This window comes from Zea mays, chromosome 1 (genome assembly GCF_902167145.1).
Source record: "Zea mays cultivar B73 chromosome 1, Zm-B73-REFERENCE-NAM-5.0, whole genome shotgun sequence".
Lineage (NCBI taxonomy): Eukaryota > Viridiplantae > Streptophyta > Magnoliopsida > Poales > Poaceae > Zea > Zea mays.
This window is the reverse complement of record NC_050096.1, coordinates 57,216,421-57,238,312: the sequence shown is the minus strand read 5'-3', so window position 1 is coordinate 57,238,312 and position 21,892 is coordinate 57,216,421. Positions and strand designations below refer to the sequence as shown.

The window sequence follows — 21,892 nt, the reverse complement described above, 5'->3', positions numbered from 1 at the left end:
CTCGGGACTCGGTGAGCGAAGAGGGAAAACTCCACTCACTTCCCGCCCGAACATCCGAACTGCCCGCCGCCGACTTCCGCTCCGGCGATGTCGGCGACCATGGCCTCTGCCAGTCAGCCCTCCTCGCAGCAACCTCCACCTCCACCGCTCACTGCCGAAATCGTTCTCCGCCTCGCCTCGCGCGACCCCTCCACCGCGGTGCCCCTCCTCCCGGAGCTCCCGCCCGACGATCTCGCCGATATCGTTGCCTCGCTCACCGCCACCTCCCCCGCGGGCCACCTCTCCCTTCTCCCCGCGATCCTCGCTCTCTTACCCTCCCCATCCTCTGCCTCCTCCGCGTTCGCCGCTCTCCTCTCCGCGCCCAGCTGGCCCTCCTCCACGCTCCTCGCCGTCGCCACACTACTCCGCGACCTCCCGCCGGCCTACCGCACCCGCATCCCCGCCTTCCTCGGGAAGATCATCTCTCTCCTTCCAAGTGCGGATGCCCAGGACCTCCCTGCTCTCTCCTACCAGCTCCTCCTGCTCGCGTCCAAGCCGCTCTACCCGCGCGTCGTCCTCGCGGGACTCCTGCGCTTCTTCGGCGGCCGCCGCGGCGCCCGCGTTCGCGCGCCGCCGTCTATCGCGCGGCAGGTCGAGAGCACCGCGCTGATGAACGTCTCGTTCGCGGTCAAGCAGGACCCCGCGCTGGCGAGGGAGGTCCTGGCCGCCATCAAGGCTGACGCCGCGGGCGCTCTCAGTGGATTTGCGGTGGCAGTGATGCTGTTCGTGGCCAGGGTGCCGAGGTTCAACGAGGGTGCCGTGAGTGTGCTCCGGGATGCGGTCGTGGTGTCCCGCCGGGATTACCGAATGTCAAGGTGACGGATTGCTCGTTACTCTACCTATTGTGATTGCTAGTGTTTGCTTTAGAAATTTGTTCTGATCAGATGGCGGATGTCTCTCAGGCGGTGCAAGTGGTTGCCGGATTGTATGGAAGGGGAATATGCACGGGCCACTCAATGTGTCGAGAAGGGAATACTAAAATCTGTGAGGGATTCATATCTTATACTCATAATACCTGCCAAGTCAGTTGTGAACTGATCATAAACGCTGCTTAGATTCATAGTTCTTTTCGGGTGTATACGGCTTCTTATATGCAGGTCGACGAGAGCATTGTTGGCAGGGAGCATGTTGTGCCAAGCATTGTTCAGGTGGCTTTTCGCCTGTTAGAAGTCTCAGAAGGTGATCAAGGTGAGGAAGCTGGCTTAGGTGAAGGAGTAATGAGCACCGAAGAAATAGGCATTAATATGCTCAAATCATTGTTTGAGGTCCATGAAATGGCACGGACTGAGGTATGTATTGAAACAGCATGACCTTTGCCTTAACAAGTCGGAGCATATTTACAAATTGGTTTATTTGATGTGACATGGTATGTTTCATTTTTTGTCCTTTTGGGTTTAGATAATTGAACAGTGCAAGTTCCGGATTCTCTCGGCAAAGCCTCAGCAAAGTGTGCCAGTTCTCAGGTTATACTCATACTTGTACGCCATAGCAACCCTAGTTAAAATTTAGAAAGCACAAGTTATAGTCTACAGTTCAGTATGTTTACCTTTTCTTTTTGAGGAAACGTCTGACCATCTATTCATTGCAGGTTGATTGGATGCTTGATTTTGAGTCATCCATTTCCAATGCTGGAATTCATTGCACATTTAAAGGAGTTGTTGGATTATTTTTCTTTTATGAATGACAAGATATCAACTGCTTTGATCAGTTGCATCTTGCCACTCACAAAGTTCAGCCGTGATCTGAAGGTCTTCAGCCTTAACAATATTTTGTGCTTATGTGGCTGTAAAAAACTCGTTTGATTGTTTTAGAGTGTATTTTACAGGATTACGTAATACTGGTTGTAAGAAAGGCGATGTTCAAGAGGGAGGACATGGTTCGAATTGCTGCTACAAATGCTATAATTGAGCTGATTATTGCAGAAAACAAGAAAAATGAAGCCAATCCTTTTGAAGATTCAACAAGTCAGCCAAGCTCTAGCCAACAGCCTGAAACACATCTAGAGTTTGGTAGGTGTCTCTTTCAGGAACTAAGTGGGTTGCTTCGGAGATGTCTCTCACATCAGGTTTCACTGGTTTCATTATGATGTACTACCATACAACTGCTTCATCTCTAGTAAGACATACGGTTTCCAGCATAGTTAGTTTGCTCTTGCAGGCCAGTGTCAAAGAGGTCTTGTACGAGGGTCTTATACGTACTGCTATCTCTGATCCAGCTGTTTCTGACAATATCCTTGATTTTCTCTGGCCTCACTTCCAAAACTATTACTCAGAGGTAACACTACCTGACAGACTTTTTTTTTCTGTTTATGTTTTTGTGTTATGGGCCTTAAGCCCATTAGCTAGGTCATTAGGGTTAGGTTAGCCACAGTCACTGTTATGTTCACACGCGGGTACTGTAGCGCGAGATCAGTGCCGGCCAGATACGATTTGTTATGTTTCTTAGCTATTAAGTTAGGGTTACCTCTCTATATAAGGAGGGCGGGTTGTTAGTAGGGATAAGCAAGAAGAATAGACCTGGTTTACTCTTAGGGCCTCCTACGGGAGGGCCGAGTACCAGGACTATCTTGCGAGTGCATCATAGTTCACAACATTTTGGTCGATGTAGAGCCTTATTTCTGAAAATGTTGTATTCTCTTGACTGCATCCTTGCAAAATGAAGTTGGCCTCATGGGTTTTTGTTTCTGATTTTTTTAGGATGCAGAATGTCCTCTTAAAATTGGTTCATGCTTCAAAGTAGAGCATGCCAAACTATGCATTGTGGAACCTTTAGATTGTCTGCTGTCATGTATCTCAAGAATTCTGCAAATTAAGCAACATAGTAAATGTGAACGACCACGTGATGCATATTGGAAGTGCTTTGGTTTTGCTGCTTCACAAGATAATGAGGTTGGTCTATCTCCCTCTGACTTCTGTTGATAAACAGCTAAATGTTTTGATGTTATGCCTCTCGTTCTAGTCTTGTTCTGTGTTTTTATATCCCAAACTATTTTCAGGTTGGACGAGCATCATCAAGTGATTTATTCGTGAAAGCTTTATCAAGCATCCAAAAGTATTTGAGGATATCCCTCACAGGTTTGTGATATATCATAGATAAAGCAAGCCAATCAGAGCAAAATAATGCTATTCAAGACTCAAGAGGTTTGTGCTTATAATTTCTGCATGTTGACAGAGCAGAGAGGACAAAGCCAAGAAGCTGGATCTCTTTCTTCACCATCAGAGATGGCTCATTGTCATAACTTTGCTATGCTTGGAATCATTGAGGTTTTTATTGATTTTTCTGCTTCAAAACTGGAGAAAGCCTCTGGCAAATCGAAGGAAATGATAGAAAAAGAAATCGTGGAGCTTGTTGATGCGCACAGTGGCTTTGAGAAAAAAATTAGCAGTGGTAGGGAAAGGATAGCACGGAGAAGAGCAAATGCTGGTGATGCTACAGATAAGCACACCAACGAACCCAGGGAGAATTCTAATGCTTCATTGCAGAAACATCATGGAAACAGGGGTAAATTTGCTGATTCGAGTTTGTATGAACTTTCGGTAATGTGTGTCAAGCAGTGCCATGCTGATAACTACAACAATGTTAGTCAACATTCTAGCCAAACTAAATTGAACCAGAGCTCCAATTTGACATCCTTTGTACTGAAAGCCTTTCTTGAATTGTTGAAATCACTTGCATCAAAGCACAGTAGGGACTTCACAATAAAGCTGCATGGAGATTTTAAAAAGTTAAGCCAGCCAATAATGCAGCTAGTATGGTGTTTTCTGTTAGACCCAATTCAAGAAAATGGTGGAAGCAAGAAGAACATGACCCAAGGAAAGAAAAACACTGAGTGCAAAAAGGATCAGTTATATTTGGCTCTGACATGCCTAAAAAAATTCCTTGAGCCAAGTGTTTCAGGAGAACACTCTAGTGATATCATTGATTTTCTAATATCTTTGGCTCCACCTAATATAGAGGATACAATGGGTACTGGGGATCTTGACAATAATGATACCACTATGGTTGAAGATAGAAGCACAAGAAATGTCCATGTGATTTTGAACATACTGAAGACGTTATATGCCAGACTTCTTACCCAATCAGTTTTACGTGAATCTGAGGTATTTATGTTTGCTCTGGGATTGAAAGCAACGTTGGATGTTTTGAAATTTTACTGCATCATATTTAGAATGAGGATGGTCAGCGTCTCTTTGCCAGCATACCGAAAAGATAGTTGACTAATTGACCTAATTGATTGATTCGTTTAGGAATTTGTTCTATTATACAATTTTAAAACATGGTAGCACACTAGATGCTTCTGTGTTGTCTGTTCATTATGGATGTCTGCACACTAATTTAATTTCTGCCTGCTTAAATTTACAGTCACCAGATACCTAAAACATCAATATGTTTTCATAGGAAGTATAAGGGCTCTTCTAGTCTGGCATTACCTGTACAGTCATAATTTGAGCACTTCCTATTTTGTTTGGTGGAAAGTACTCCGATCACTTTCCTTGCCTCTGCTTTGTTGTACCATGTGATATATTGTGTTTTTGTTGAGAATAACTCTTTATAAATCAACTACATGAAACAGCATATAAAGAAAACTGAGCTGATTTAATTAAGTCTTGTTCATTTCTGTAGGCTGTAATTGAATTGATTCTGGGTATTTCAAGAAAACTGCAACTTGAACGAAGGCATCTTGTTGGAAAATGGGCTACAGATCTATGTAGAAAGAAAACCATGCAAAGTCCTAGAATGGCACGAGAGATGTTAAAACTAGCTATACATCTTACACCAGCTCCAGATGACATGATTCTTGTTTATGAGGTGTCTACTGAGTTGATGAATTTAATGACCTCTGGAGATGATGGAGATTCTTCTGATACATTTCATATCATTAACTGTAAAACAAAGAGCTCACTCGCTGCTCTCTCTCTTCAAATGGTTGAGTCATCTCTTACTGAATTGGATTGGGGCTTTGGAAAGCTTAAAGCAATGCTTACATTAGGTTATGATTGTGCTAACATTGATGAAGATCAACCAGCAGATGAAATAATGCTAAGGTTGGCTTTGGAGAAAGCACTCTACTCGAGATCAACATTAGTAGTTCAAGTGCTCTCTTCCTTTGCACATATGAGCCCTATGGGTATGTTGTGACGCACCATAATATGTCCATTTGGTTCTGTTTTTATTTGTGTCCTGATTTGAGCTTTGCATTCTCAGATACTCAAGCAGAACATTTTCTGAAATTGACTGTCAAGTTCTACAAGCTTTTAACTCGCATGTCAAAGTCCCAGATTGTACCTAAAGGCTACAGACAATCCATTCCAAGCCTCAAGTTTCAGAAACTGGCAGAAGTAACTTGCAAAATGCTCACCGCTCCCCTTTATGATTTTGTGTTTCAACAGGTCCTTTTCATTTTCTACATACATCATTGATGTGCATGGCTTCTATAACTGCGGTTTTAACTTTTTTTTCTTTCTGTTTTCCTTTCTTCTTGTATTGCAGAATCAGCAAATACCCATAAAGGGAAACCTCGCCAAAATTAGAAGAGAAACCAAATGTATCCCTGATCTTATTTTTCAGATTGAGGATTATGAGAAGTATTTAATACAGCTAAGCAAACTAACTAAGGTAAACCTTTTGAGGCATGCCAAACGCAGTGTAGCAAGAGACTTCCAGATAAAAGATAAATCTGGGGGACAACAGGAAGATGATCACATTCCAGACAATGCTGCAGCATCTGATAACGAGGCTGATAAGGACGCAATGGGTCCAAACGCACCAGTTGAATCATGTGCTGACGATGCTCAAAAATCATATGCTGACGAAAATGCATCATGTGAAAGTGGGCATGATGAGGATGCAGGAGGTCCAAACACTCCAGCAGAAGCAGATGCTGATGAAATCATTAGGTCTAGCATTCCATATGGTAGTCCAGTCCAGGAGTCTGAATCTGATAGAGAAGAGGAAGAATTATTAGCACGGACGAAGAGAGCTAAGACAAAACAAGTTGTGCAGGATTCTGATGAGGATGCAGATGAGTAGGTTTTTAAACATTATCAATAGTTCAATTTTCGAAGCGTCTATTGTGGGCAACATCATGCCAAGGTGTATATACATAAGTTTTTATGGGTTATCTTGCTGATTATAGACGATGAACACAAGAGATGTAAAATATATGGTTTTGCAAAAATTCTTGTGGGCCATCATGTTGATTATAGACCATGCACAGAACATATGTAAAATACTTTATTGTAAATTATAAGTTATTCTAATTTTCTTTAAGTGAAAACTTCTTAAATTTAGTAAGATTATAGAAAAAGTATAAAGATCTATGAAATCAAATAGATATACTAAAAACATAATTAATAAAAGAATCTAAAGATATTTATCAGTTTTTATTATTATTGTTGTTGTTGTATATATAATTTGATTAAATTGACTGTTAAAAATTTACAATTACTTATAATTTTGAACAAGGGTAAAACTAAACGTTACTGCTGAACTAGCTATACAGATTTAAAAAATCTTCTTTTTGTCAAAATCTAGAGGTAGGGATGTAGTTCGTATTCAAATTCAATCCATCTAAAAATGGAATTCAATCCATATAATGTATTAATCGGTTATTCCTATCTAATGTAGTAATGTGGATTGTACAAGATTTTAAAAAATATGAAAGATTTTGAATTGTTCGGAATTGAAATCCACTCGATCCCATTCAATCCATATGGATTGAGAGCAAAACGAAAAGTCCTAAAAATACTGATACACGATTTGAATCTGAAGAGAAAAATGTGAAAACAAATATGAGAAGTCGTATCCGATCCGATTATAGGGGTGCTATTCATGCTTGCTAGAAAGCGTCTGACGAAATCCCAAAACATCACATAACAGATAAGATTATCCCGCAAAATTGTTTGTGTGGATGACGATCTCTCTCTTGCCGTTTCTATTACATAGTGCACAAACCTTGGTTGAAGAAACGTAACATATAGTTTGCTTTAATTTCATTGACTCGAAATTCTTGGGGGCAAAAATGCAAGTGATCCTAAATTTAAAAAGTAACATTACTGATATATGATACGAGGGTCACTCATCACCCAAGTTCGCCATTTGTTCTGGTGCAGCGCTGCACATTCCTACTTTAGAATACATAAGCTTGTTGTACGCGTGAGCGAGGAGTAGGGGAGGGGGCTCAGCCAGGTACCCAATCTAGGTTCTAGGGGCATCCAAATTATTGGACGGGCCGACAGCCTTCTATGGAGACACGGAGTGTTGGGTACGCTCGCGGTCATTCAGATCATAATTATTGCATCTTTTTGGACATGTATACTGGTGTTTAATGTAGATGCTTTTAAAATGTATAAAGAGTTTTTTTGCAACAAAAATAAAATAAAATAAAATTGTGGAGCCATCTTTCTATGAAGAGACATCTCTGGCTCGTAAACCAAGTAGCAACAGACGTCTGACTTTCTACTGTACAAATTCAACGTCTGTTTTATGGATATGATGTTATACAAACACATTTACTTCTGTATTTATTAGTGAGCTACATTTATAAACACTTCATTGTATAATAGAGTTTCTTAGTTATCTCTTGTGCTTATAGACCGTTTTAGTGTCTCTTTACTATATATGATCTTAAGTGTTGAGCAATTTAGTTTCTTTAAGTCATTACAGTTCCAAAGGATACACGATGTTCTAGTAGGGGAACATGGACTTCCCCAAATCTAGAGGAACTCTCTTTTGGTATGACTTGGTCCCTTAGGACATGTACAACTCTAAACTTTAGTATCGGTTTTCCAAACATAAAATACAACTAAGAAACTCTATCCATACATCGAAGAACTCTAAATTATAAATGTACTACGTAGAATGCATGCGCGGGCGCGGCACGCGTATGTGAAGAAAAAAATAGCAAATCCGTCCATTCCATTGGCTAGAAACCAACGACGTGTTTGAATTTGTGGATGTTGCAACTGTTTCAAGAACAAGGGAGATCGGATTACTTGATGTCGGCAGTCTCGCAGCACAATGGGGGCGACGCGCACGGGGGACTGCTTCTTATGAAGCAGTTTGTTAACTGCAGCATATAATAAAACCAGTCATCAACAAGATGCAAACAATATGCAAGAACATGGCTGAAGGTCCTGTATCTATGGCAATTATGACCTCGTGATGCTCATTTTGGAGTTTTCAGGAGGGCATACAATCACCATTTGTAATTTTGATACTCGAAAATATACTATTTTTCACACAATGCTTACTCCAGACTAGATGAGCTTGGGACTAAAAGGCTTTGTAGGTATTAAGTCAGTTAGAGCAAGTGATAATTCCTTCGTGCAAAATATCATAAACAATAAATGACAACGGTGATGGGATGAGAGGTGTCTCACAAGCAATGAAGCAAAGCACAAAAGCAAACCGGACTCGAGTCGACGCCACGAGGTCCACTAATACAAGAGCATTACCAGCACCAATCAATCTAGCTCACAGTGGAGTGTCAACGACAGCGACACCACGACGCCCACGCGACGCTGAAGCTGATCCCCAGATGGATCTCCCTTCACTCTCCCACCAGTCGCGCTCTTCGCCGCTGTCCGACCCGCCCGGGCAAACAGACGCCGGGGAGACCGCACTGTATGTTGCCATGGAGGCCAACAACGAGGAGGTCGTCCGCCTCCTCCTCTTGCTCCACGACTTCGAGTCAGCCACCATCCGTTCACGCCTCGACCTCGATGCCTCTCATGTCACCGCCAAACAGGGCCACACTGGTGAGCTCCCCATCAGTCCCCTTCTATTGATGTTATGCGAGGCAGCTGGTTCGAAACCTTCAGCGCCTCATCGGGGACATTGGATTGCTGAGGCGGCGACGCGACGGTGGCAAGGACCGAGGAGGACGCGGAGGAGTAGAAGCCGGGGAAGCGGAAGGTGGAGCCGCCCCCGTCGGTGTGGACCTACTCTGAGCAGAACGCAAAGGCGGCCTCCACGGAGACGGTCGTGGCCTGGTGGGGAAGGGCCATCGAGGAGCGGGCATGGGCGGCGGTGTTAGAACTCTTGCTCACGTACACAATTTCCAGATAGTGGTTTGGGTTCCTTTCTTTTCTTCCAAGTTCATCACCAGCCAAAAAGTGTCTTACAAGGAGCAGCGCCTCCTTTTTTATACGAAGAGGAAAACTACCAAAGTAAAATAGAAACGACATTAACATATGGGCCCTATTACAGCCATTGGACACCAAAATACTTCTTGTTGGGCTTCATCTCCTGTGCACTCCTTCTCGGCTTCACAACATCGTTAGCTATCTTCTTACGTTCAGTTAACTTCTCCACTGTAGAGTGTCCGACACCGCCAGTCAGCTCTTCAGCATCATCACCTCCAGTCTATTCTCTGACATCTACCTAAGGCGAAATTGGGTGCTGGACACTGAAAAAAGGTGGCCTTTGCCACAACACACTAAAGAAACATGTCTTTGACAGAACACATTATTACTCTATGGCAATTTGGTGCTGGACACTATAACACATATTATAATATATTCTCATCAAACAGGTATCAATACATTTATAAAAGACATATATACCCCTGTCCTTCAACAGGTTCAACAAAAGGAAATCACAGATTCAAGCCACATCTGGCATCTTGATGCTACCAAAACTATACATGGTACTGATCTGACACTCTCTACTCTTTCTTAGACCTGACAACCTTCAACTTCTTTGCCTTTCCCTTCTCCAAGAAGCCTACAGGAGATAGTGCTGCACAGGTAACAGGCTCTATGGAGGCTTCAAATTCCAGCAACCTTTTTTGGTTAAAATGGATAGAAAGCATGTCAACAATTATTTTAAAGATAATAACCAGAAAAACATAATTGGCTTATACCTCCTTGTCATAGGGCTAGGTGTTTGCACAGGAGTGATAGCTCTGGTTGGTGTAGATGGATTTTGTTGCAGCAACCTCCTTGACATACTAAATGAAGAACTAAGTGAAATTTAGTAAGAAGTAATACAATATGGCCAAATTTTGGGAGTTGCATTTGTACCTTCTTGTCATAGGGCTTGGTGTAGAAACAGAAGTGATAGTTCTTGTTGGCGTAGCACTGTAAATTGTTTAGATATGCATGTTAGTGGTCTGCTATGTAAGATATGTTTCAAGTTTGAGTTGAAAGCTTACAATGGTTCATCGAGTGAAGGCTGTTCTTGTATTGGATTAGTAGCACTACTAGATGGCACCACTGTGACATTTTTCTTGGCTCTCTTTCTTTTTGGCTTTGGAGGGGCAGGTGGTGGTGCATCAGATTCATAAACATATTCATTGCATGTTTTTTCCATGTGGCCAAGCTGTTTGCACCTTTTGCATCTTGTGGATCTCTTTCCAGTGCCACCTTCTGCAACTGATTGTACCTTCTCTCCCTTGGTCTACCGGCTGCCCTTTTCAAAATTGGGGGCCACAATTTGAATCCAGGGTCCATCTTAGGCCATTGATTCCTATCTGTCATTGGTTTTACAGACTTTTCATAGGCTTTCTTGAACTTTGCCACAGAATAGTACTCATGAACATAGTCTTCTATATTATGACCCCGAAGTGAGGTGATAATACATAGGGCGTGTGTACATGGAAGACCAGTAACTTGCCAGCGCCTACATGTGCATGTCCTCTCTTTAAGATCAACAGTATGCCTCCAATGAACTAGATCCCTTGTAACACCTTCAACTTCACCTAAAATTTCAGTACCAGTACCACCATCTTTGTGTGAATACCTCCACACATATCTGAGCCCCCTGCTTCTTGTATTGAGTTCCTTCATGACATTAGGTAGGATCTTTCCTTCAAGCTTTTTTGCATTTTTTCTTCTCAAGAACATTTTTTCCATTTCCATCTGTCTTATCCTATCCATAAGATCAACTACATGAAGGGATTTCTCATGTCTAACCCAGCTGTTGAATGTTTCAGCTATGTTATTTGTGACATAGTCACACTTGCTTGCTTCAGAGAACAAGTGTCGTGTCCACAGGTGCTTATGAGTATTATGTATCCACTTCATGGCTTCAGGACATGCTTCATACATTAGATTGTAGTGCTCTTCAAACCTGTGTTTTTGATAAGCTCTACATGCTGGCCACAAGTGCTTCTCAAAGACTTCACCTCGAAATCGCTTTTGGAAGTTTGCAACTAAGTGTCTCATGCACTCTCTATGCTCAACCCCATTTTTGAACACTTTAGTAACAGCTGAATCAATTCCTTTGCCTGCATCAGTTGAGATCACTAGGCCTGGAGGTGATCCAATTGCTTGATGAAGCCTACTAAAAAACCATTCCCAATTGTCAGTTGTCTCTGATCCAAACACACCATGACACACTGGAAACATCCAATTGTTCCCATCAATAGCAGTAGCAGATGCAAGTTGACCCTTCCATTTCCCAGTCAAATGAGTAGAGTCCACACCAAGGAAAGGCCTGCAACCATTTAAAAATCCATCCACACATGACTTTAGCGCAACAAACATTCTAATAAACCTCAATTTCTTCCCAACTTTCTCATATTCAATGTCTACCAAACTGCCTGGATTGGTCTTCTCCACCTCTGTCTTGAAACTGAAAATACACTCAAAACTATCATCCTACTTCCCTTTGAGTTGCTCCAAAGCCTTCTTTCTTCCATCCCAAACTACCCAGTATGACAATTTCAGATGATACTGCTCCTCTAGCCTTTTCTTTAATTCTTTAGCTCCAATCTTATTGTCCTTTGCAAGCCAATCTAGAACTCGATCCTTGACCCAATGATTTGTTGCCATGCAGTTCTTCTCAACTTTCCCTGTGCTTTGAGTCAGTTTCAAGTGAAGGTTGTGCAATAGTTTGGTTGGCTGGGGCATCACTACTTCCCTGCAAAACACAAGGCATGCTCTCCAGCCGGCCAATATCACGTATGTGATCCTTATCGTCTTTCCCTATAACACGCACTTGCACTGAAAGCCTCCTTATATCCCAATACATGTCAATTGCATGAAGCAATTTTTGGTCAGAAGCAATCTCTTCATAGCTACGACTAATATTATCCCAATAGGTGACACGCAACTTTTGTTTTGAGCCTAACTTAATTTCTGTAGCAATTTCAAGAAGCAAATCATTCCAGTTTGTGCTATCCCTGTCTAAAATCTTTTGAATGTTGCATGCCTTACAATATTCACGACCATCATCATCAGTTAATTTGACATAAGCGCCTACTCGAACAGCAAGCCTGTAGGACGAATTAGGATCCATCCTACACATACAGGGGGCACAAATATGAACAGGACGAACTAGGGTATGATTTCCTTTGCAAAATCAAGCCTACAATTACCTTAACTCTAGGGGAAAATGGCAAGAATATTACCCGTCGAGAACCCATGACAGATCGGCGTGGTTCTCTGCAAAAATATCGCTGAAGAATCGTGGAGGTTCCTCCATCTCCTGGGTGCTTCCGCCCTGCCACGAGCAGGTGCCGCCGCCGTGACACGTCGCCTCCCACGCAGGAACCGGCCTGAGCCTGGGGCACTGGTGAAGTTGTCGACCCTGTGCGCCTGGAGCAGGGAGGTGCGGCAGCAGGACACGGCGGATGGAGGGAGCCGACGAACCTATCGGCGGGAGCACCTGGACGGCGCGAGCAGCAGGTGATTCATTTTTGCGATCCAGTTTCAGCGGAGGAAAGGAGAGAATAGGCAGGGGCAATTTTGTCTTTTCATGTAGCTTCTATTAAAAATGATTATAATAAAAGGTGGAGTGTCCGGTACCTAATAAAAGTAACTTTTTAGTGTGTCCGTTCAAAGCCAAGTTTTTTTGATGTGTTGTGGCCGAGGCCACCTTTTCTTTGTGTCCACCACCTAATTTTGTCTCTACCTAAACAACCAGCTTGTCCCCAAGCTGGGGCACAAGGGAATTCTTACTTCATCAAAGCTTCATCTTCCCATGTCGCTAGACTAGCGTCCTAGTCAAACCACTTGATTAGGATTTGAGGAATCGCCTTGCCATTATGCCAAATCAACTTGGAGTCCAACACATCCTCTACAACCTGCAACCCGTGGGAACAATCTGGAAAGGAAGGACACACTGGTGTTTTAGAACTCACCATTGGTTTTAGTTGTGAAATATGGAACACATGGTGAATACCACAACCCACTAGTAGATCTAATTCATAAGCTACCTCATTAATCTGGCAAATAATGACAAAAGGCCCAAAAAACTTGAAAGTCAATTTTGGGTGAGACCTAGATGCCACTAAAGATTGGCAGTATGGTTGTAATTTCAAAAACACCGTCTGCCGCACAGTAAGAACACGATCCGTTCGACCCTTGTCAGCTTGCCTTTTCATTCTATGTTGAGCACGCTGCAGATGCATCTTGATCTGAGAAAGCCTGAATCTTCTTTCCTCCAACATTTCATGAAGATCTGGCACAATGCACTGTCCGTTCACATTGACCCCAAAATGTACTGGTGTGTGGCCATATAGTGCTTCAAAAGGAGAGGTTCCCAAAGTAGTGTGGTGGCACGTGTTATACCAAAATTCTACTAGTGGTAGCCATATAGACCATCTCTTTAGACACGAATGCATAAAACAACGAAGATAGGTCTCAAGACACAGGTTCACCCTTTCCGTTTGGTCGTTCGACTGAGGATGGTAAGCGCTACTCATAGATAGTTGAGTCCCAGATAGCTTGAACAACTCCAGCCAAAGCTTGCTTGTGAATACAGGATCTCTATCAGATATCATGGCCATTGATAAACCATGCAAGCGATACACTTCAGAAAGATATAACTTGGCCACCGACATCGTTGTAAAAGGTGAGACAAAGGAAGGAAATGAGTATACTTCGAGAATTTACCCACCACTACTAGGATGCAATTATACTTGTGAGATTGGGGCAACCCAGAAATGACGTCTAAATTGACTGTATGCCATGCATGGTATGGTACTGGTAAGGGAAGAAGCAACCTTGGGTATTCCATCCTGTCAGGCTTAGCTTGTTGACAAGTGAGGCATGACTGCAGACATTCTTTGACTTGTCTCTTCATTCCAGGCCAAGCAAAATCTGCCTTGATGCGATGATATGTCACAGGAAATCCCGAGTGTCCACCCAATGCGCTGTTGTGGAGAGCTGACATTATGGACTGATGTAACTGAGCATTGTCTGCCAACCAAATGCGACCCTCATAACGGATAATTTCACTGTTAAGAGTATAGTGACCATGTGTGCCTTCAGCAGCTAGCAACTACATCCACTTTTGTGTTATCTGGTCTTGTTCATATCCTTGAACCACTTGCTGTAACTAGTTGGGAACTACCGTGGACACATTCACTAGATTAAGTTGCAGCTGGGGTGGATCTCCCTCCAACCCTGTACGTCATGACCTTAGTAACCAGGTTCCCGGATCGATGGAATCGAGGAACGGGAACGTGGTACACAGTACACTACTAAAACTATGTTTTAACACTACAGAAACAAGATTGTTCCCACGTTCCTGGAACGGAACGAACGTTCCCGAAACAAGGAACGTGGCCATGTTACCAGTTCCTGGTTACTAAGGTCATGATAAGGCATCAGCCACCCGATTGTCCGGTCCTTTGTGATAGATACTTTTATAGTGTAAACCCATAAGTTTGGTCAATGCTTTCTACTGCCAAACAGTGCAAACCCTCTGATCCTCCAGATGAATCAGACATTGATGGTGTGTCTTGATTACAAATTCTGCATGTTGCAAATAGGAACGCTAGTGGTCGACCGCAAACAAGATAGCGAATCACTCTTTCTCGTAGATAGAAAGCCCCAAATTCCTTTGTCCCAAAGCTTTACATATATAAGCAATAGGGTGTCCCCTATACCACCTCCACTCGCATCTGTCTCAATAACAAAAGTTTTGCTAAAGTTTGGAATGCTCAGAACTGGAGCCTTAGCTAATGCTAGTTTCCGTACATAAAATGATTGTTGTGTAGTTGCTGGCCACACAAACATAATATCTTTTCTCAACAAATCTATGAGTGGTTTTCTTATGACTCCAAAGTAGGGAACAAATTTTCTATAATACCCTGAAGGAAACAGGTGACGCCTAAGACGGGGGAGGGGGGGGGGTGAATTAGGACTTCTAAAACTTTCACTAAACTAGACCACAAATAAATCCCTAGAACAAAACTTATGCAAATAATCAAACTTGAATGTGTAAACTAGGTTTTGTCTAAGTGTTGCTATCTCTACCGCAATGGCTAAGTTTCAATCTACACTATATAAGCATAAAGGCAAGATTGAAACTTAAATGCTTAATATAAATGCAAAAGTTAAAGAGCAAGGTAGAGATGCAAACTCTCGTGGATGACGCTGATATTTTTACCGAGGTATCAGAAACCATGCAAGGTCCCGACTAATCCTCGTTTGTGCCCCTGCGTAAAGGGAAGCCCACGCGAGGTCCAAGCACCTCGATCGAGTAACTCCGCAGAGAGCCGCGAGCCTTCTCCATGCGCAGGTGGTGCTCCGCTTCCGGCTCCTATGCTCCCCGCCGTCTCCACTATCGAGCTTCCAGCTAAAACGCCGCGAGCCTCGTTCCCTTCGGTACACGGTGGCGGCCATGACACAAACAGGGTTGTCACGGTCTCGCGAGACTCTCGCCCCACTCAGTACAAATACAACGACTCACGCAAGAGCCGAGGGGTTGTGTGGTTTATCTAAACTCACTCAACTAACTAGGATTCACCTAGAGCAAGCGCTAGAGCAGTCTAACTAACCTAAGAACTTCGCAAAGTACCTACGCTAATCACCGAGTGATTCCATTAAGCACTTGGGTGTAAGAGCACTTGGGAATGTCTACTATATGCCTTGGTGTTTGTAACGTCCCAAAATTTCAACCCGAGGTTTGGAACCCTAATCTCCTAACCCCCCTTTATCTCTCCCTAAATTCCACCCCATAGGTCATCTCCTCATATGCATACACTTGATTGATAGAAGCACCTCACATAGATTATTATTTTTCTAGCACCCAAGATTATTTAGCCATTTATTTGTTCAAAAGAAAAGGAGATAAAAGAAATAGAAATAGAAAATAGAAATAAGAAATAGAAAAAGAAAAAAAGGGAAAAGGAACCCCCCTCGGCTGGGCCGCCTCTGGCCCAGGCCGCCTCTCTCTCCCTTGCGCGCGCGCCCGCACCCCTCTCCCTCCCGCGACCCAAGCGACCCATCGCCACGCGCCCGCGCCGCCACTGACACCCCGGCCCCACCCGTCAGCTGCCTTCCCCCTCTCTCGTCGCTCTCCCGCTGTCGGCTCGGCCCCACCCATCAGCCCGCGCTCCCCTCCCTCGCGATCTCTCCCTCCTTGGCAAGCGGGCCCCGCCCATCAGCGCCTTCCTCGCGCCCGTGACCGGGCTAGCGACGCGATCGACGCCGATCGCCACCGCCCCGTTGTCTCACCATTACTCGCTCGCCTGCCCAGTTGGCGCCTTGCGCCTCTGTCCTCTTGCGCCAGCCGAGCCATCCTATCACCCCCCTGCCCGAGCTGTCTCGTCGTCGCCACTGTGCGCCACCATCCCCGTCGTGGCGAGCTCGCCGGTGCACGCCACCTCTTGCCCCTTCCCTACCTCGGGCGCCTATAAAAGGACCACCCCGAGCTCCCCAATCATTCACACTAGCCTCGGCCCCCCCTCTTCCTCCTTCCCCGAGCTCGATTGAGCCAGCGCCGCCGCACCCTTCCCCTGCTCCGGTGAGCCTCGCCCTCCTCCCTCTGCTAGGTTCCAGTCTAGTTTATATAGTTCTTGAGATTTGCCTTTCCCCCACAAACACAATGCACCCATCTCCGCCTCCTATTGCGCTCGGCAGCCTCGTCGGCGACCTCACCGCCGCGAGCGCCCGCCACCGCGTCGTGGATCAGCCACCCCAGGCACCCTCCGGCCAAATTGGACCTACCCCCATGATCCCCTACCCCGCCCGTGCCTCGCCACCACTCCTCCGTCGCAAAATCGGGCTCCCAGCGGAGAACCACCGCGGACCTCACCGGCGGTCGAGCCCGACCGGTTCGCCCCCCCCCCCCCGTCCGTCGCCCGCTCCACGCCGTTACCCCCCTCCTCTCGCTGACACGTGGGCCCGCGCCCATGGCGTCCGCCTGTGCCGCTCCGCTCCTCCGTAGGCCGGCTGGGCCGCCCGCGCTCGCTGGGCCGAAATTCCCCCCCCGGCCCAGCTAGCTGAGAATTCCTTTTCTTTTTCCTTTTTCCATTTCTTTTTCCCATTTTCATGTATATATTTTTATACTAATATTTTATGCACCAAAAATAGTTTAAATAAATTATAGGGCACAAAAATAAATAATGTATAATAATTGGCACACCCCACCAAGTCACCATGATTGATGTATTGTTCGTTATCTGTGCTTTTTAGCGGAAGAGGGATCCGATCCTCCGGAATTTGTAGCTCCGGAAGAAGGGCAGGAACCCGACCCCTCTGAAATAGATGTTTTGTGCCAGGAAAGCTTCGACGAAGGCAAGTCCATCCTTCCCTTGATGCATAATTTACCTATTCTTTCAACCACTATCTAAGCCAGGATTAAGGGATGGAACATTTGCATTGTGAGCAGAGAGATAGCCCGCATTAACAAACATCTTTTGAGTACAAATTGTGGGATGGGAAAAGGGCAGTGTTTTTACTAAGTGATGTTTTCAAAAAGTGTGCGATGAAGGGTATTCACCCTCATCACCTTGTGAGTGGGATGATCAGGGACTCCCTGGTTTAGGGGAGGGCCTAAGATGATGGCTCAGCTGGTTTATGTGTGAGCAGAAGGATTGTTCCCTCATATAAGGACCGATTTGTCATCCTTCACTACCTGTACTCATGATTAGTACAACCACTCGAGACTGTATGGGCAGTCACTCAATCTGAACTCGTACGGTCCAACCCCAGGGTTATGAAGACTGCAGGGGAGCACCGAGAGGATAAGGTTAGGACGTGCGAGGAAAGAAAGAGATTCGGATTCGGATCTCATTGGCCATGAGATCGCAGAGCCGGACTAGTGGGTAAAGTGTACCCCTCTACGCAGAGTTCAAACCTATTCGAATAGTCTGTGTCCACTGGAATGGACGAGTCTGGTGTGGTATGTCAATTAGTGTTTTACAACCTCCGTGAACAGGGAAATGTGTGTGTGTGTGTGTTTTTGGGAAATGAAAACGATGCCACGGGAGCGGGAAGCTCAGTGGTGGTTGAGTAATGTGTTATTTTTACTTCTTCGGGAAAAACCCTCAAAGTACTGCCTTTCTCTGAGAAAAAGAAGAGTGACTTCAACTCCACCATATAGAGCATGTATGATATAGGTCCCTTTCTCTTTACGGGAGCGGGATGGGCTTGCGGAATACCTAGTGTATTCACCCAGATTTATTTATGTTTTTCAGCAGCTGAAGACTTCTTTTCTGCTATGCTTGATTGAGGGGGGCTGTGTTTGCACCCAGTTCTGCCTGTGGCTTGGGCTAGTTTATCTTCTACTGTGCTTTGTATTTCTGGTTCTCTCTCGAGCTTGTACTCTGGTATTGTAATAACATTTATTCGAACTATGTACTATTTGAAGTAAGGAATGTGGTTACTAGCCTCCTAGGACTAGTAATTGTATCACATTTGAGTCCCAAAGGATCGAGACGCTTCAGGTGGTATCAGAGCCATAGGACTGGCCGTAGATCGCAGCCCCGACCTTAAAAGTTTGCCTTAACAAGAAAACACCTCTTACCCCTAAGAAAAATCTCCTCTCCTTTCCCCCGATATTAACAGACCCTTCTTTTCTTCTACCAGATGGAAGGCTCTTGGGTCATTAGGACATCCTACTGCTTAGAGGAGGAAGGATTCCCTCATCTCTTGCGGAGTTGCGCGCTTCGCATGGGGATCCGCAAGAAGCCGGAATATGTCTAGAAAGAATACCGCGAAAACGGAATTGAGAAGTGCTCTATGGCAGTCTACCTGGGAGAAAGCCGAAGTTACCCAAACCACCCTCCTTTCCAAGTCACCTTCACTGGACACCACTTCCCAGACACTTGCCAAAATGTTGCCCGAAAAGCCCTCCGACAGCTATGCCAAAACTACAGCAAAGAGGTTTTTGAAACCCCCCTTCGTTACTTCCCACCTAGCAAAAAAATACCCCTACCTAGAGGAAAAGACTTCAGGCCCTGTCAGGAAGAGATCCTACCAAAGATGACCCCACCATCGTCTACATGGCTGGATATCTCCACACTCTCGATAACCACTACGATGACCTTTCCTCCCACTGCACCCACCTAAACTCCCGGGTGGAAAGCTTAGAGCAGCAGGTCAAGGAACTTAAAAAGGAGAAGGCATCCCTCCAAGAGTGTCTCGATATAGCAGAAGGCGAAGAGGCCAACGCTCGTGAAGCCTACCGAACCCTAAAGATGGATTACGATAAGAAGCAAAAAAGGCTCGCCCCCACGAAGAAAATCCAAAAGAAGACCAAGAGCCAAGGATGCCAGACTGAGCGGAAGAAGAAAACCCCTCCAGCTCCACCTCTCTCTAGGATAGAGAATTTGTCCGACGTCGAGGATATGTCCCTAGCTAGCCTTGATGACCTTCTCAAGGAATTTGGGGTCACCTTAGAAAAAGAGTTCGGAAGTACCCTAGAAAGCGCTTGCGTGTAGTGCGACTTGTGGTAATTGTATGCTTGTAATGAACTGGTGTAATGAATAAAATAACTTGGTTGAAAAAAAATTGGCATATGCATAGTAGTAACTCTCTCTCCCCCCTGGCAGATGGCTTCGGATAAAACCACGCCTACCACCTTCGAGATTGGAGCAGGGTTTCCTCTAGGAGATAAAGGAGAAGCCAGTTGAGAAGGGAGTGAGACCCACCTCCCCGCACCTTCGGAGCTGCCATTAGATTTAGCCCAAGTTCTAGCCAACCAAACCCGACTCATTGAGGTCCTCACTAGAAGTCTGGAGAATCAACGCCGAATGGTGGAAGACCACAAGACAGGATGGGAGATTGTCGAGGCTCAAGCCTCCCACATTCGCTGGATCCAGCAATCCCCTCGATGCTGATGACTGGCTGCGCACGATTAAAAGGAAGTTAGAAGCCATCGGATGCCCAGAGAATCAGCGTGTTCAATTGGCTGCTCATCAACTTTCCGGGATGGCCCTAGCATGGTGGGATACCTTCAACGCTGCTGTCAGAGATGCTACCTGGACAGAGTTTGAAACTGCTTTACGAGAGCACCATGTGCCCCAAGGGATCGTTCAGCTCAAGGAAGATGAATTCCGGGAACTAACTCAAGGTGGAAGATTTGTCAGTGAGTACGTGCACAAATTCACAGAATTGGCCCGCTACGCGCCTGATGATGTCAGCACAGAAGCCAAGAAGATGGCCCACTTCTTGAAAGGGCTCAGACCAGAACTCAAGACCATCCTAGCCAGCCAAGATTTCCTCAGCTTCTCGCACCTCTCAAACAAAGCCATACAAGTGGAAAGGGCAAGGGAAGAAGAAAAAGGTCACCTCAAGAGGAAATTCCAAGTCCTCCGAGCTCAGCAACAAGACCGGCACCAGAGAACTCGATCCTTTGGGTTTCCACCCAAGGGACCAAGCTTCAATAGACCAGCTGGACCCACTCCGTCACGTTTCAGTCAGCAAAGTCAGAGCTCCTTTCAGGCCCCCTCGGTTGCAAGCAACCAACCACTAGCAAATGCATATTGGCACTGCGGAGACCCCAGTCACTTCAAGAACAACTGCCCCCAGTTGAAGGCATCAGGACCTGCTTACTCCAACTCGGTGAATGGCCCCAAGAATACCTCAGCACCTGCCCCCAAGGCGCCCTCCTCCATCAGCCAGCAGAACAAGACCCAATATCAAGGAAGGGCACGAGTAAACCACGTCGATGCTCAGGAGGCTCAGCAAGCTCCGGGAGTAGTACTCGGTGAGTTCCTTGTTGAATTTACTCCCGCTACTGTACTTTTTGATTCAGGAGCATCCCATTCTTTTATAGCCACTAGTTGTGTGGAAAAGCATGGCATTCCCTCTACCCACCTAGAAATTCCCTTGGTCACCCGAACCCTAGGGTCAGACCTTCTATGCCAGCTCAAATGCTCCCAAGTCAGAATCCTTTTAAGTGAGGTAGTGTTCTTGGCAGACTTAACCGTCTTGCCATCCCAAGGAATTGATGTGATCTTAGGAATGGATTGGTTAACCAAGCACAAAGGCATCATAAGTTGTGCAAACAAGACAGTCCTTCTCACGGACCACCAAGGAAAGTCAGTCACCTGTCAGGCTCAGCCCCCGCTAATGATCCGATGGTGTTTAATCTAGCAACAGAAAGCATGTCAGTGGTAGAATAATTCATGGATGTATTCCTAGAAGAGTTGCCGGGAATGCCGCCAGAAATAGAAGTGGAGTTCTACATAAATCTGATCCCGGGTACGGCACCCATCGCAAAGAGACCATACCGCATGGCTCCTACCGAGTTAGCAGAATTAAAACTCTAGATCGCAGAGCTTCAACAAAAAGGGTACATCCGTCCCAGCTCATCCCCTTGGGGAGCACCAGTCCTTTTCGTCACTAAAAAGGATGGAAGTATGAGGATGTGTATTGATTACCGATCTTTAAATGAAGTTACAATAAAAACAAGTATCCACTCCCTCGAATCGATGACCTCTTCGACCAGCTTCAAGGGGCCAAATACTTCTCCAAGATAGACCTGAGGTCTGGTTATCACCAACTGAGAATCAAGGAAGCAGATATTCAGAAGACTGCATTTGTCACCCGGTACGGACAATATGAGTTCACAGTAATGCTTTTCGGACTAACGAACACACCCGCCTTTTTCATGAACCTCATGAATAAGGTATTCATGGAGGAACTGGATAAGTTTGTCGTAGTCTTCA

General features: G+C 45.2%; 2 protein-coding genes across 3 annotated transcripts; one reads left to right on the top strand and one right to left on the bottom strand.

The window, feature by feature from the left end:
* Positions 1-11: 11 nt before the first annotated feature.
* LOC103634632 (Fanconi anemia group I protein homolog) lies at positions 12-6,309 on the top strand. 2 transcript variants are annotated; one of them, XM_008657224.3, is made up of 13 exons: positions 12-854; positions 942-1,023; positions 1,137-1,328; positions 1,438-1,502; positions 1,628-1,787; positions 1,865-2,104; positions 2,197-2,313; positions 2,736-2,927; positions 3,035-3,113; positions 3,211-4,139; positions 4,663-5,167; positions 5,245-5,378; positions 5,530-6,309. In XM_008657224.3, exons 1-13 carry the CDS (start codon positions 88-90, stop codon positions 6,067-6,069), a joined length of 4,002 nt encoding a protein of 1,333 aa, XP_008655446.1. In that variant the 5' UTR covers positions 12-87; the 3' UTR covers positions 6,070-6,309. The 2 variants fall into 2 exon arrangements, with proteins under 2 accessions (XP_008655446.1, XP_008655443.1); XM_008657221.3 differs by having other exon boundaries at positions 5,245-5,429.
* A 2,985-nt stretch (positions 6,310-9,294) lies between these two features.
* Positions 9,295-12,649, bottom strand: LOC103634631 (uncharacterized). The gene is made up of 4 exons (XM_020547128.2): positions 10,196-12,649; positions 10,065-10,121; positions 9,905-9,991; positions 9,295-9,824 (listed from the first exon to the last, which is right to left on the bottom strand). Exons 1-4 carry the CDS (start codon positions 10,351-10,353, stop codon positions 9,707-9,709), a joined length of 420 nt encoding a protein of 139 aa, XP_020402717.1. The 5' UTR covers positions 10,354-12,649; the 3' UTR covers positions 9,295-9,706.
* Positions 12,650-21,892: the final 9,243 nt, after the last annotated feature.